This window comes from Crotalus tigris, unplaced genomic scaffold (assembly GCF_016545835.1).
Source record: "Crotalus tigris isolate CLP2741 ecotype Arizona unplaced genomic scaffold, ASM1654583v1 scf7180000020104.566533, whole genome shotgun sequence".
Lineage (NCBI taxonomy): Eukaryota > Metazoa > Chordata > Lepidosauria > Squamata > Viperidae > Crotalus > Crotalus tigris.
The window spans coordinates 411,612-427,612 of NW_024097859.1; the positions used below are offsets into that span (position 1 = coordinate 411,612).

Consider the following 16,001-nt stretch of genomic DNA (forward strand, 5'->3'; position numbering starts at 1 on the left):
TAAAGGGGCCGCGTTTGGAGACCCCTGGCTAAGAGAGAAAAAGCTTCGGAAAAGCAGCTGGAGGTTTGGATGGGGTTCTTTTTTCAACTCCAAACATTACCGTGATCATTTTTTGGGGGGGGGGCTGTCTTTTGGGGGAGGGGGCATCAGCGACGGGGTGTGTGCGTGTGCGTGTGTGGGGAATGGGACTCCAGCACCACTTTTCACCCAAAGGACCAGCTCCGCCCCGTTAGGAAACCGGGAGGACCCGAAGACCCTCCCCAGAGCTGGATCAAAGCAGTCCTCGACTTAGCGACCATTCGTAAGGCGGCTGACGAAAAATCCCCGCAGTTATGACCGTTGCACGGGGTCACCCTTGGTGCGTTCGGCCAACCGACGTGCGAATGGTGACGCTGGCCGGGTCCTCAGGACATGTGATTCTTCTCCCCCCCTTTTTGCAAACCGGTCCACGGGGGAAGCCAGATTTATTCAACGACGCCGGGACTCACGGAGATTTGCTCGGCAGTGGCCAAACAAATCGGGGGGGGGTCCCTTAATGCCCACCCGGCTTAACAACATAAATTCTCCCCCCCCCCTCCGATGGTTATCGTTAAGTCGAGGACTCCCTGCGTCTGTTGCTCAGCCTTGAAATGGGGGGGGGCCTTGTTCTCTGAGCGCAGTGGATTATTTTTTGGAGCAGACGTTTCGTGACCCAACTAGGCAACAGCGTCAGGGTCAGGAGGGGTGGGTGGGTGGGGGTTGCCATCTGGATCCAGCTTCCAGGGACAAAGGGCCGAGATTCCCCAAGAGGCCAAAACAGACAGGCCTCCATTACATCCCATAATGGCTGGGGAGAAGAGGGCATCTTAATCGGGGGGGGGGGGCTTCGTTGCACCTAGTGGGGAGCTCCCTTCTGGGGTCTTCTGCCCTTTGGAGGGGGCTAAGGGACTCCCAGGGCCTTCTTTCAGCCAAGCCCCCCCACCCACCCCCTGGCAGGAAGGGGCAAAACTAGAGGCTCTGCAGAGGCATTCCTTCCGGGGTCTATGTGTGTGTGTGTCTGCTACAGGGGGAGGGGGGGCAGGGGGCTTCTGGGAGGGGATATTCTGCATTTGCTACAGGCTGGCAGCGGAAAAGTCGGGGTGGGAGAAGGCGGGGGGGGTCACCCAGAAGGGAGGGGGGGGCTCACCTCTAGTGCCAGCCGTTTGCGAGAATGATCACAGCAGTTTGCCAGTTCAAAAAAGAGAAAACAGCCGGATTGCCAGCCCAAACTACCCCTACGGTCCTCGCTCCGAGCGAAAGTCACCGTGCCACCACCGCCGCCCTCCTCATCTGTACCCGGGGTGCTGGAGGTGAAGGGCGCAGCTCTCGCCGGGCCCCCGGCCTCGGTTCACCGACGTGCGGGCGGCTTTGCTCAGCGGGGCTCCGCCTGGCTCGCGGTGGCAGGACCGGTGGAAGTCCGGGTACTCCATCGGTGGCATCACGCTGCCCGGGCCGGGGGGCCCTGCCCCGGCTCGGCAGTGGGGGCCAGCTGTGCACTCCAGGGCAGCTGCCCCCATCGTCTGCAGTCCGCCTGCTCCTCCTCCTCCGCTGCCGCCCCCATGGAACGGCAGGGCTAGGTCCTGGGAGCCCGAGCTGTCGCTGTTGGGCGTGGGCAGAATGTTATTCCACAGCGGGGGCTGGAAGTAGTGCCCGTTGGTGAAGGGGGCAGGCCCGGGCAGGCCGTTGATGGGGGGCGATGGGGCAGGCTTCTCCAAGGCGGCCTTCGCGCCGAACGGCTGGGCCATGCACAGCTCCAGGGCGTAGCCTGACCCTTTACCAGATAAGCCCTGCCCGGGTAGCTCTCGCCCGGGGGGCTTCCCCATGGGGGCCGAGGGTCCGATGGCCTCGCCACACATCTGCTGTAGGTGAGCCAGCTGGTGCTGGTTCCAGGCCACGGCCACCTGCTTCATTTCGCTTTGGTAGGCAGGAGGGCCACGGGCCACACTGCCCTGCGGCACCCCCATGGCAGAGGGCGGGACCGGCACGGCGTGGTCGCCAGGGTTGACCATGCCGCAGGAAGGCAGGGGGGTGGGGACGTTATGCGCGGACACCCGGGTGCTGGCGCTGATCAGGAGGTTGCGGCTGATGGGGCTGGGGTTGGCGATCTGTCCCTCGCAGACTGAGGTAGCGCTGGCGCCCGTGCGCGCCTGGCAGAACTGGCTGATCTGGTGCACGATGCTGCTCAGGTCCGGAGGCTGGCTCTGCTGCAGCGTGGCAGCCATGGAGAGCGGGATGGTTGAGGTAGAGACGGTCACATTCGGAGGGGCGTCGGCGTCGGCCATCTTCCTGCCCAGGTGCATGCCCGACAGCGGTGGGGGCTGCGGAGGCTGCTGCAAGTGGTTGGCGGGGTGCTGCGGCGGCAGCTGCTGCAGGCCGGGGTGGGCCACATTCTGTGGCGGCTGCAGGGTGGGGGGGACCCCCTGAGAGTGGAGCTGCTGGAGGGCCTGCTGGCGAGCCAGCGCCTGGGGGTGGCTTAAAGTGCTAGGTGCCGGGTAGGGGACGGAGGGGGGGTTCATCATGGCTTCCGGCAGCAGGCGGGTCCGCTTCCCGTCAAAGTCCTTGATGACCCCTTTGGCCGGGGACCGGACGATGGCCAGGAGGCCTGTTTTCACAGAAGCCTGCGACGGTGGGTAAGGGCTGTACCTCTGTCCAGAAGTGTCCAGCCCGTTCACAGTACGGCGCACGTGTTTCCGCTGAGGGACCTTGATGCTGTTGGGGAAAATTTTGATGGTCAGAGGGTGGTTGGCTACCTTCTTAGCATACGCGTCCAACTCTGCTGGAGTAGGGTGCTGTGCGGCTCTCATTTTCTGTGGAGTGTCCCCTGGTTGGGGAAGGGGGGAAGAGAAAGTCAGAGAGACAGAGAGCATGGAGAGAAAGGGAGAAAAGGAGAACGAGAGAGAGAAAGAGAACGAGAGAAAGAGAGAGAGAAGCCATCAACACCAACTGAGCGAGCAGTCAGCGTTCTCTTCAGAACCTCCGAACTGCCCGGGGCTGAGCTCGAAAGAGGGGGGAGGGGGAACGCGCCCAAAACGGGGGCCCAGCAGGGTCTTGTTTAAAAAAAAGAAAGAAAAAAGATGGCCACGGTGGCATGACTGGAGCTCCATTTGTTTCTGATGGGCATTGGTGGAGTCCCGCTCGTACCCTCTCGCTGTTCTGTCTGCACCCTTGGGACCCCCGATCGGGCGCCACACCCTCCGTGGCCCTCTGGAGCTTTGGATAGCCTGACGCGGCTGCAAATCCAGCGGATGCTCAAATGGGGTTTTGTTCTTTCTTTTTAAAAAACAAGCTGGCCGTGGTTAGAATGCAGCGTTACAAACTGACTCTGCCCACAGCCAGGAAGTTCGATCCCGACCGGCTCAAAATGAACTCAGCCTTCCGTCCTTCCGAGGTCGGTAAAATGAGGACCCGGATTGTTGGGGCAACAGCCTGACTCTCTCAATCGCTTAGAAGGGGCTGTAAATCACCGCGAAGCGGCATATGTCTAAGTGTTGCTGCTATTAATGCAGCTGTTGGTCCCCAGAAAGAGGTGGTTGTCTCACACAACGTCGGAAAGACCCCTTTCCTTGAACCCTCTTCCTGAACCGAGCAACCGTGCCCCCCAAAGTTAAAAGGAGACGCTGCTTCTTCCAGCTTTTCAGAAGTTCCGTTACTGGTTTTGGAATCAATGCAAAAGTTCCCCTCCTCCAGGATAACGCAAGTACGGGTAGTCCTCAACTTACGACCGTTCGCTTAATGACTGTTTGAAGTTACAACAGCAGTGGAAACAGGGAACTGTGGTCATTTTTCACACTCATGACCATTGCAGCAGCATCATGCTCACGTGATCAAAATTTGGACATTTGGCAATGGGCTCGTATTTATGACGGTCGCAGCGTCCCCCCAGGGGGGTCACGGGATCCCCTTTTTCCGACCGTCTGACAAGCAAAGCCAATGGGGGGGGAAGCCAGATTCACTGAACAACCGGGTTGTTAGCTTGACAGCTGCAGGGATTCCCTTAACGACGGTGGCCAGAAAGGTCGTTAAATGGGGCAAAACTCACTAAACGACTGTCCTGTCCACCCACAGATATTTTGGGCTCAGTTATGGTTGTAAGTCAACGATTATTTGTAGCCAGATTTTACTCTCTGCCTAGGGTGCCCTGTGGGGGTTAAATCTTGGTTTTGGTGGGGGTCTCTATGGGTCTCTGTGGGGCACGAGGCCGTCTCCAAATTGGGAAGCCACAGCCCATGCCCAAATGTCACCCCCAGCCACACTGGGGATGGCCTGGGGGTCCTGGAGCTCAGGCCAATCAAATACAAGGAAAAAACAACTCTTTGCTGGACTTTCTTAGACACCCCCCAAAAAAGTTTCTTCCCCACATCTGGACTGTTGTGGGGAGAAGCAGAGGGCCCAGGGCAGCCTCCCTCACGAGCAGACAAGGGGGGCTGGGAGCTGCATCTGGACTAACCAAATATTGGCTATGTAAAGGGGAGATCAAAATACAGGGTAGTTCTCGACTTATTTACACAGTCCCTTTAGTGACCGTTCCTAGTTACAACGGCACTGAAAAATACGACTTAGAGCTGTTTTTCACAGTTGCGACCTTCGCAGCATCCCGAGACGGGCACAAACCGAAACATTTATAGGCGGCCCCTTGACTCACAGCCGTTCATTTAGTGACTGTTTGAAGTTACGACGGCACTAAAAAAAGAGCAACTTACGACTGTTTTTCACACTTAACGACCATCGTAGCAGCACCCACACGGTCACGTGATCAAAATTCAGATGCTTGGCAACTGACTCCTGTTTGTGACGGTCATAATGTCCCGGGGTCACGTTGACCCCTTTTTATGATCTTCTGACAAGCAAAGTCAGTGGGGGAAGCCACTTACTGACTTATCAACTGCAGCGATTCACTTAGTAACTCTGGAAAGAAAGGTCACAGAATGGGGCGAAACCCCACTTAACCGACGTCTCACAGCAGAAATTCTGGTCGTAAGTGGAGGACTACCTGTAACCCACCCCAGCACAGCTGGGAAGGAAAGGAAACGGGGCCAGACCAGGGAAGCGGGCCCAGCAGATGTGGCAGGCAGCCTCTCCTACGCGTAGCCTCCCAGGGTTGTCCTGGTGAGAGCAGCAGTCTGGCTGACCCTCCCCTTGTGACGTTTAGCCACCAACTTGTAATAAATAAAAAAAAAATGGGAGGAGGTTGGTAGTGAGGTCAGGACCACGGAGGGTCTCTCTGACGCCGGGTTTCCCCACCGTGGCAGCCTGAAGACGGGTGGACTTCAACTCCCAGAATTCCCCAGCCAGCACAGCTATTTGAACTGAGGGCTCATTCTATTTAACCCCCCCCCCACCCGCCCCAGCCAGACTTGTGGCCTCCTACGGATGTTAAATAAATCCGTGTTTCTCTGGCCACTTGGAGACGGGCGGACTTCAACTCCCACAATGCTCCAGCTGGCTGGCTTCCCCATTTCCTGTTAGGCTGGGGGATTCTGGGCGTTGAAGTTCAGCCGTCTTCACGCAGCCGAGGTGGAGGAATGCTGGTTTGAGGCCTCATTTTGCAACCCTAACCCCTTCTTGGATCGCTTTGGGGGATCCAAGCCAATACCCCCCCCCCAAAGTGCGCCAGAGACCCGCTGGAGTGCTGGTTCTGCTCTTGACCATCCGGGTTTAGTTCCTCCCCCCCGTCCATCCCTTGGGCGTGCGGTCAAGCGGCCAGCCGAAACTCACATTTCTGAAGCCCAGTGTTCATCTGCGGGTAAGGAAGCAGCTGGAAGGAGAGGTCGCCAGGTCCTGGGAGGCAGGCCAGCATGGCAGGCGGCGGTCAGCACATGGGCTCCGGAGTCCTCTGCGCACTGCAAGGGAAGACAGGGGTCAGGGAGACTCACGGGGTCCCCCAGGGCAGCCTGAAGGGCTCCTTGCAAGCCCGAGATCAAAGACGGGCGTGATCGGAAAGATTTAGACGTCGACTTACAGCTTACGTTTAGTGACCGTTTGAAGTTACGACCAGCATTGAAGAAAGCAATTTAGGCCTAGTTTCACACTTACGACCGTTGCAGGATCCCTGTGGTCACGTGGTCAAAATTCAGACGCTCGGCAACCGACACCTATTTACGACGGTCGCAGCCTTCCTGGGGGGGGGGGTCACGTGATTCTCATTTGCAACCTTCTGGCAACGGGGAAGCCAGATTCACTTAACCGTGTGACTCACTTAACAATGGCAGTGATTCACTTAACAACTGCGGCAAGAAAGGTCGTAAAGCGGGGCAAAGCTCGCTTGACAAACATTTCACTTAGCGACAGAAATGTTGGGCTCAGTTGCGGTCATAATTCGAGGACTGCCTGTATTTATGATTTTGTTGGGTCTCTGCACTTCAGCACTGGCAGTCCTCGGCTTACGACCGGTTGCTCAGTTAAAAAAAAAAAAAGGCACTAGTGATCCGGATTCAAAGTTCCGATGCCCGCGGTAGACGGCGGGTTACGACCGCGGCCAGGCTCAAATTTTGGTTGCCAAGTGAGACGCGGGCTGAGTTTTGCTCCGTTTTACGACCTTTCTTCCTGCCACGGCTGTTAAGTGAATCATTGCAGCTGTTCAGTGAATCTGCAACTGTCTTAAGTACATGCCAGTTTCCAAGTATCCAGATCTGGATCATGTGACCTTGGGGACACCGCAAGAGTTTTAACTGGGGGAAAGTCATAAATCTCTGTCTTCGGTGCAGTTGTAATTTCAAACGGTCACTAAATGAACAGTTGTAAGTTGAAGGCTGCCGGTACAGGTAGTCCTCAACTTACAACCTCCACCAAGTCCAAAATTTCTGTTGTTAAGTGAGACATTTCTTAAGTGACAAGAAAACTCCAAAAATGTCACTTAAGAAATGTCTCACTTAACAACAGAAATTTTGGGCTTGGTGGCGGTCGTAAGTTGAGGACTAGCCTTCAACTTACAACAGTTCATTTAGTGACCGCCTTTGTTAAATCAGTAACATGGTCGTTAAGTGAATCTGGCTTCCCCGTTGACTTTGCTTGTGAGAAAGGTGTAAAAGGGGATCGTGTGACCCCTCCTGGGACACTGCGACCGTCATAAGTATGGATCAGTTACCAAGCGCCTGAATTTTGACCGCGTGTCTGCGGAGAAGCTGCAACGGTTGTCAGTGCGAAAAATAATTGTAAGTCACCTTTTTCAGTGCCGTTGCAACTTTAAATGGTCATTAAACGAACGGTCGTAAGTTGAAGACTACCTGTGATCCCTGTTCTCTCAGTGGCATCTGGGTGCTTCCTTTAGGATGGGAGAAGGGATCCAATTCCTGGCATCCAAGACAGGAAGGAAGGAGAATGTAAAGTGAAGTGCGAAAAATGGCCATTGCTCACTTTGTTCATTCCTAAGGCAGGACTAGAACTCGCGATCTCCTGCTTTCTAGTCTGGTGCCTTAACTGCTGGTTCATTTATACTGAATTAGGAATTTATACTTCGTAACAGTGAGGACAATTACCCAGTGGAACAGCTTGCCACCAGACATTGGGGGTACTCCAAAACTGGAGATTTTTTAGGCTAGACAGTCATTTGTCCGAGATGGTATAGGTTCTCCTGCTTGAGCAGGGGGCTGGACTAGAGGACCTCCATGGTCCCTTCCAGCTCTGTTGTTCTATTCTATTCTATATTCTATTCTATTGTGTTCTATTCTATTGTGTTCTATTCTATATTTCTATTCTATTCTATTCTATTCTTTCTGAATTCTATTCTCTATTCTATTCTGAATTCTATTCTGTATTTCTATTCTACTCTATTCTATTCTTTCTGAATTATATTCTCTATTCTATTCTGAATTCTATTCTATATTCTAATTCATTCTGAATTCTATTCTATATTCTATTCTATTCTGTATTTCTATTCTATTCCATTCTATTCTTTCTGAATTCTATTCTATATTCTCTATTCTATTCTACTCTTTCTATTCTACAATTCTATTCTACATTTCTATTCTATTCTGTATTATATATTCTATTCTACTCTATATTCTATTCTATTCTCTATTTTATTTTATTTTCTGTTATATTCTATATTCTATTCTATTCTATATTCCGTTCTATTCTATTCCATTCCATTTTGTCCCATTCCATTCCAGAATATCCTTAAATTCACAAATGGGGTGAATGTTTGTTGCTATAATATTTCCTTTTCTCCTACATCAAAAATTACTGTTTGCTAACCAGGAGAGCCAGTTTTTGGTGTGGCGGTTAAGGCCTCAGGCCAGAAACCAGGGAGTGAAGGGTTCTAATCCTGATCTGGGCCCAAAGGCAGGTGATGCACTCGCTCTAAATTGAAACAAAATTTTCAAACTGCATAAAAGGAAATTTGAATGCCAGTTGGATCTCCTTGCCCGTGTAAATTCGTTTGCTAAATGAATTCTTTTCTTTATTTGTGTTAGAAGCACCTTAGAATTATAGACATACAGCATTCAACTGAGCACGTAAAATGGGCAGAAAATGAAATAAATGTGTCTTCTCATTTTAATCTTGGCTGATTTATCGACATTTATCTGGTTTAGATAAACCCCAGGTTATTTTTGTAAGTTCTTCCTGGTTACCATTACTACACAGAAAAATGTTTGTTAGTGTTCATTTAAGGTTTTTTTCTCTCCAAATTGCCAGAGAAAATAATACTTGCCCAAAACTAGACTTATTTTTCTAGCAAGATACAGAGAATCACCTTACCCTGCCACGTTCTACTGCCAGATGACATTTTTAATTTGTAAATAATGCTGCAATCAAATCAGTCTGCTTCATTAATACAGACGCACTCTAAAACCACAAACTGCACATTAATGAAGACTGAATCAGACAATTATAAGGGTCGTGAAAAATTATAACATGCTTTGGCTGAGGAATTCTGGGAGTTGAAGTCCACAAGTCTTCAAGGGGCTACGTCTAAAGACCCCTGTCTTAAATCCTGCTTTGCTGGGGTGCCCAAAAGCACATATTAAAGAGCGTTTCTAATGTAACGCCACCGAAAAAATATTTTGAGCCCTCTAACCGTGAACATGACACAAACTCTCTGATCCGTATACAACCCAACCACAAATAGAAACACACACACACACACACACACACAGGCCACGGAGTTGGGGCAGCCGCTAAACTCCAGCCAATGGCACAACATAAATAAAAGTTGGTGCATGCAATCAACTATTTCCAATTAGGGCTAAAACCGACGCTGAATCCTGCCATCTTAACGACCTCAGCCCAGCCTAAAATTTCCACGGCTTAGTGATGCTGTCGTTAAGTGAGTTTCGGCCCATTTTGTCACCTTTTTGCCGCAGTTGTTAAGTGAATCACTGCGGTTAAGTTGTTAACACGGTCGTGAAGTGAATCTGGGTCCCCCGTTGAGTTTGCCGGTCAAAAACTCGCAAAAGGGGATCAGGGGAGCCCGGTACGTTGCGACCGTCATAAATGTGAAGCGGTTGCCAAGCGTCTGAATTTTGATCACGACCAGGACCAGGTCGTTAAGTGTGAAAAGTGGTTGCTACGTTGCCGTTGTAGCCTAGAACTGTCACTAAATGAGTGGTTATTAAGTCAAGAGCCACCCATAAATATTTCCGAATTTTAATCGCATGACCATGAGGATGCTACGATGGTCGTTAAGTGTGAAAAGGGGTCCTTTTTTCAGTGCTGTTGTAACCCAGAACTGTCACTAAATGAACGGTTGTTAAGAGCCACCTATAAATATTTCCGAATTTTGATCGCGCGACTGGGAGGACGCTATGACGGTCGTAAGCTATTTTTTCCCCGAGCAGAGAGAACTCTGAATGGTCCCTAAACGAACGGCTGTTAAGGCGAGGACTACCTGTGTAACAACGAGCACAATCACATGACACTCGAAGCAGCCCAAACCAACATTTAACCTGCCATCCTAGTCTTCCGACACCCCATCCCAAAAACATTCTGAGCCACCAATTGCAGCCAAGGTGGTGTGTGAAGCACACACAGGCCAAATGTCCCTTTGTCCATCTCGGTTGTTTATCTGAAATAGTACAGGTGGTCCTCCAGTTATGACCATAACTGAGCCGCAAACTTACGTTGCTAAGTGAGACATTTGTTAAGCGAGTTCCCCCATTTTACGACCTCTCGCCAGTTGTTAAATGAAGCACTATAGCTGTTCAGTTCAGCCACGGTTGTTAAGCGAATCTGACTTTGCTGGTCAGGAGGTCGCAAAAGGAGATCACTTGACCCCAGGGCACTGCGACCGTTGTTAAGTACGAGACAGTTTTCAAGTGTCTGAATTTTGATCACGTGACCATGGGGAGGCTGCAACGGTCGTGGGGAAAACGGTCATAAATCCCTTTTTTGAGTGTTGTTGTAACCTTGAATGGTCACTAAATGACCTTTGTAAGCTGAGTACTACCTGTATAGTGTCTCCTGCCAGAGCAAAGGGGGAGGTTGGGCTAGAAGACCTCTGAGGTCCCTTCTAACTGTTGTTATTCATTTATCACGGACTGCTTTCCATGATGATGATGATAATAATAATAAAGTTGGAAGGGACCTCGGAGGTCATCTAGTCCAACCCACTGCTCAGGTAGGAAACCCTACACCATTTCGGACAAATGGCTGTCCAGTCTCTTCTTAAAAACTTCCAGTGTTGGAGCATTCACCGCTTCTGGAGGCAGGTGGTTCCACTGGTTAACTGTTCTTACTGTCAGGAAGTTTCTCCTTAGTTCTAGGTTGCTTCTCCCCTTGATTAGTTTCCATCCGTTGCTTCTTGTCCTGCCTTCAGGCGCTTTGGAGACTAGCTTGACTCCCTCTACTTTGGGGCAGCCCCTGAGATACTGGAAGGCTGCTATCCTGTCCCCCCTCGTCCTTCTCTTCATTAAACTAGACATACCCAATTCCAGCAACCGTTCCTTATATGTTTTAGCCTCCAGTCCCCTAATCATCTTTGTTGCTCTTCTCTGTACTCTTTCTAGAGTCTCAACATCTTTTTTACATTGTGGTGACCAAAACTGGATGCAGGATTCCAAGTGTGGCCTCACCAAGGCCTTGTAAAGTGGTATTAACCGTTCACGTGATTCTATCCGTCTGTTAATTGATCTGCTACCAACTCCCAAGAAGGGAAGGAGGCCTTAATTCGGATTAAGTCAATTACCCTCTCTAGTTCTGGAGCTTGAAAATAATTCCTGAAAACAGAAGAAAAAGCACCGAGATATATGAATAAAAATCCACAGATAAAAAACCAACGGCAACTTCAGCAGATTGTGCTCTGCTTGTCCCCCAGGATATCCTCAACATACAGCCTTTTGTTCAGCGAACGTTCAGAAACTACAACCTCATGACCGTGTTTCACACTTATGACCATTGTAGGATGCCCCCCCTCATGGTCACGTGATCAAAACTGGGATGTTTGGAGCTGACTCGCATTTATGACAACCAGTGTCCCAGGGCCATGGGATCAGCTGTTGCCACGTCAAAGGGAGAAGCCAGATTTGCTTAACAACCGTGTGACTACCTTAACTGCAGCGATTCAGTTAACAACAGGGGGCGAGAAAGGTTGTAAAATGGGGCAAAATTCACTTAAGTATCAGACATTTTGGGCTCAGGACTGCTTCTATGTGCTTTGTAAACCCTTAACGACTTAAAATTTACAACAGGCCTTCATGGGAACAAGGCTTGGGAGAGATTGCAAAGTCTGGAGATGACACATCATGTTGTCAGGCAGAGCTGATGCTTTAAATCTCGGTTCCTGTAGCTAAGAATTACAAATGAATTCCCAGGCCCGGAAGATAAAACTACTCAAATGGAGAAATGACAATTTAATCCCCAGGCTGTGGACTGGATGAGGCCGCTGGAGGGAGGGGGGGGCACCTCCCTCCATTTTGCAGGAGGAATAGCTGAAATTAGGAAATCATCCTTCTTTTAATAAAAAGAAGGACCAGGGGTGACATGATAGCAGCATTCCAGTATTTGGGGGGGGGGCTGCCACAGAGAAGGGGGGAGGGGTTCCACCTATTCTCCAAAGCTCCTGAAGGCAGGAAAAGAAGCAACGGATGGAAACTGATCCAGGAAAGAAGCAACCTGGAACTAAGGAGAAACTTCCTGAGAGAACAATTAAACCAGGGGAACAGTGTGCCACCAGAAGTTGTGGGTGCTCCCATCACTGGAGGTTTTCAAGACGAGATTTGTCTAAAAGAGTCTAGGGCAGGGGTAGGCAACCTTGGCTCTTTTATGATTTGTGGGCTTCAACTCCAGAATTACTGAGCCAGCCAGGCTCAGGAATTCTGGGAGTTGAAGTCCAAGAGTCATGAAGGGGCCGAAGTTTCCCCATGCTGGCTCAGGAATTCTGGGAGTTGAAGTCCAAGAGTCATAAAAGAGCCAAGGTTGAAGACCCCTGGCCTAAGCCCCCCTGCTGCAGCAGGGGGTTGAACCCTTCCAACTTTGCTATTTTTTTCGGTTTAGGCACCCAAGTAATAAAAACCTGGAGTTTGCAGGCAGAGGCTCTAGTGGCCACAACCTTCCCCCCCAAGGGTGACCCAAGTCAATCTTGACTTAATTTGGAAACTGGATAGCAATGCAGCCGACTCAATTATAGTGGGAAATCCAGGGCTGACGCGATCCTGTGCAAGTCAGGATCATCCATTTTACTTCTGGCTTTTGCCGATTTAAGAAAAGCTGCCAAACTGAGATCAGGTGACTCATCAATCCCTCCTCTGCAACAATTATCAAGGAATGGATTTAATGGTGCATGATGCCCTTCCTCTCACAATGTGCAATGTCCCACCTCTTGGTGGTAAAGCCCAGCCTAACAAATCTTGGTCAAAAAAATGCATTTGGCAGGGAAAAAGGATTTCAGGCAGTTGCCACGAATCAATGCTGACTTGAACTCACCCCAAATAAATAAAATAAAATAAAATAAAAAAAATAAAAGCACAGAAGGGACAATCCTTCATCTGCCTGCATTCTCTGCTTCAAGAGGCCCAGGTTTTGCACAGCTTTCCTGCACTCGGGACCCAGCCTCTCCCGTGACCTCAGGGGAAGACCCCCTTCTCCAGCAGCAACTCTGCAGATCATCCTGATGAGAAGAGCCCTTTGCCTCCATATACAAGTAGTCCTCAACTTACAACAATTCGTTTAGTGACCAAAGCACTGGAAATAGTGACTTAAGACCTCCTCTTTACACAATTGTGACCTCTGCAGCATCCCCATGTGGTCACGTGATCAAAATTCAGACGCTGGGCAGCTGACTCGTATCTATGATGGTGGCAGAGTCTCGGGGTCCCGTTTTGCGACTATCTGAGTCAACGGGGAAGCTGGATCCACTTAACAACCCATGTTGCTGACTTAAAAACTGCAGGGATTCACTTAACAACCGTGGGAAGAAAGGTTGTAAAATGAGGGGGGGGGGAAAAGATTCAATTCACCGATGTCTCACTTGGGAACGGACATTTTGGGCTGAAATGCGGCCGTTGAGTTGAGGACTGCCTACGGTCTTAGGGAAGGGCTCCAGCGCCACCCTCTCCGCCTTCGGCAGGCCAGGGGACCCGGCCTAATTTCGGACTCCGATTCTGGCAGCAGAAGCGCCGCCCGAGGAAGGGAGAGGCCGAGGCTCAGACCAGGGCAGGGAGGAAACGGTGGGAACTGGCTTTTCAAGCCAGACATAGAAACTGCCCCGGGGCAGCTTCCATAAATTCACACGCTTGCAGGCCTGGGGAGGTGCAGGTCCCGGGCCAGAGGCTTCACTTTGGGGGGGGGGGAAGGGGGAAAGACAAGGCAGATAGGGGAGGGGGTGCATAAGGGGTATTGAAGCTGAACTGGGAGACCCCCCCTTCCCCCTTCGATCAAGGAGCCAGGGCCTGGGAGAAAGCAGCCCTGGGAAAGAGTAGCCCCTTGCTCCCCCCTCCCATTGGGAACCCCAGGGAAGGAGCCCCCCCCAGCTGCAGGATAAAGGGGGGCAGATGAGGTTTTGAGGCCTGAAACTGAACCGGGAGACCCCTTCGCCTCCCCCCCTCCCTCCCCCCCCCGATCAAGGAAGCAGGTTTTGCTCTGGCCCAGCTCTGGAGGGAGCCCCCCCCGCAATGGGGCCAGGAGGGACCCGCCCAATAAGCCAGATAAGGGGGGGGCGGTGGTTAAGGTTTGGGCTACTGATCCCGAACTGGGGGACCCCTCCGCCCCCCCCCGCTGGATCAAGCCCCCCCCCACCAAGTTTTATTCTGGGCCGAGCAGCAGCAACGGTGGGAGGGACCCCACTGTTAGCCCCCCCCTCCGAGAGGGCCGGGGGGGGGAGATCGGGTTTTGGCACTGATCGTGAAGTGTGTGTGTGTGGGGGGGGGAAAATCAAGGCCCAGGAGGAGGAAGCTCGGGGGAAGGGAGACCCCCCCAACCCCCCCCCCAATAGGGCGGGAAGGACCCTCCGAGCCTCCTCCCCCCCCCCGCAGCCTCAGGAAGGGTCTCCTGGCAGCCGGATGGCCGCCCTTCCTGCCTCGCCCTCCAGGCCTGCCTGCCTCCTCCCCCCCCCCACAAGCCCACAAAGGGGGGTCCGAGGAGCCCCTGCCCCACTTTGCCAGGGGGCTCCTGGGGGGGCAGGGCCGGGCCCACCGCCCCCCCCGCAGGGCGCCCGAGAGGGGGAGGGGTAGTGGGGGGGAAACTGAGGCCGACCGGGGGGCCGCCCACCCCACCCCCCGCGGCCGGGGGGCTGCCGCCGGGGAGGGGCCCGCTCACCGTGGGAGCCCCCGCCCGGCCCTCATGGCGCCGCCGCTCTGCTTCGCCTCCTTCGCCGCCGCCGCCTCGTCACCCCTCAGAGCCGGCTCGGCCGCTCCCTACTGCGCACGCGCCGCGCCGCCCGGCCCTCCAGGGGAAGGTCAGAGCGGAGGGAGAGAGCGGCGGCGCGGCGCCGCTTCCGGCGGCCTCGAGGAGGAGGAGGAGGAGGAGGCGGGGAGAAGGCCGGCCCAGGCGGCCAATAGGGAGGGCAGGAGAGAAGAGACGGGCGCCTCCGCCGACATCGCTCTTGCGCCCCCGCACGGCTCGGAGGGCGAACGGCAGCCGGGAGCGCTCGCGGCTGGGAAAGGCCAGCCTCGCTTCTTGCCTTGAAGGCCGGGGAGTCTCTCCGTCTGCGCACGCGCGCGACCACCGGAAGCGCCGCTCAGTTCGAACGGAGAGGCGCGGCCCTTTTGTCCGCAGTCTGAACTTCCGGACTCGCCACGCGTCCAACGCCGGTTGCCACTCAAGCCCCGCCGGGCCTCAGTTTCCCCCTTGGGCGGCTCCGGATACTCCGGGCCGAGCTGCTTCCTTGCGGCCTAGCCTCCAAGACAAGCCCCCTCCCCAAGCGGCCTTCCCCCCACTCCCCCTTGCCCTTTTCGCCACCCAGGCGGATCCCTTCATTCCCCCCTTTGAAACTACAGGTACTCCTCGAGTTATAGCCATTCGTTTAGTGACCACTTGAAGCTAACAGTGGTACTGAAAAAAAGTGACTTATGACCCTTTTTCACACTGATCACCGATGCAGCATCCATCCCTACGGTTATGTGACTATTCAGATGCTTCAGCAACTGCTTCCTATTTATGATGGTCGCAGCGTTGTGTGTGTGTGTGTGTGTGATGTGACGTGATTCCCTTTTGCAACCTGACAAGCCAAATCAAAAAGGGAAGCTGGATTCACTTAACAACCATACTATTAACAACTGCAGTAATTCACTTAACAACTTTGGCAAGACAGGTCGTAAAACAGGGCAACCTCATTGTCTCGTTTAGCAACAGAAACTTTGGACTCAATTGTGATCCTAAGTCGAGGACTACCTGAATCTCGACTCTTAAAAAACAGGAGATGGGGTTGTTAAACGGTACATTTGTGTTGCCTTGGAAATATGTCTTTTTTCTGTAAGGTATTTCTCCCCCACCCGCTTTGAATTTAAAGGAGGTGAAATCTTTTTTTTTTAAAAAAAGGGAAATCAGTTTCAATTTTTGAAAGGCCTTTCTACAGAATCCAATTATTTTGCCAGTAAACAAAACTTAACCTT

General features: G+C 52.4%; 1 protein-coding gene across 3 annotated transcripts in view; it reads right to left on the minus strand.

Moving 5' to 3' along the window:
• Window positions 1-16,001, minus strand: part of FAM222B (family with sequence similarity 222 member B) — a 21,171-nt gene continuing 5,170 nt past the window's right edge. Inside the window, exons 1-3 of one of the 3 annotated variants that reach the window (XM_039365506.1) lie at window positions 14,707-14,864; window positions 5,734-5,858; window positions 1-2,839 (exon numbers count right to left, since the gene is read on the minus strand). In XM_039365506.1, the coding sequence (XP_039221440.1) occupies window positions 1,305-2,839; window positions 5,734-5,815 (1,617 nt within the window). In that variant the 5' untranslated portion in view covers window positions 5,816-5,858; window positions 14,707-14,864 and the 3' untranslated portion in view covers window positions 1-1,304. Of the gene's footprint in view, window positions 2,840-5,733; window positions 5,859-14,706; window positions 14,865-16,001 lie in introns of those variants that run through there. The other 2 variants (XM_039365509.1, XM_039365508.1) reach the window with 2 other exon arrangements.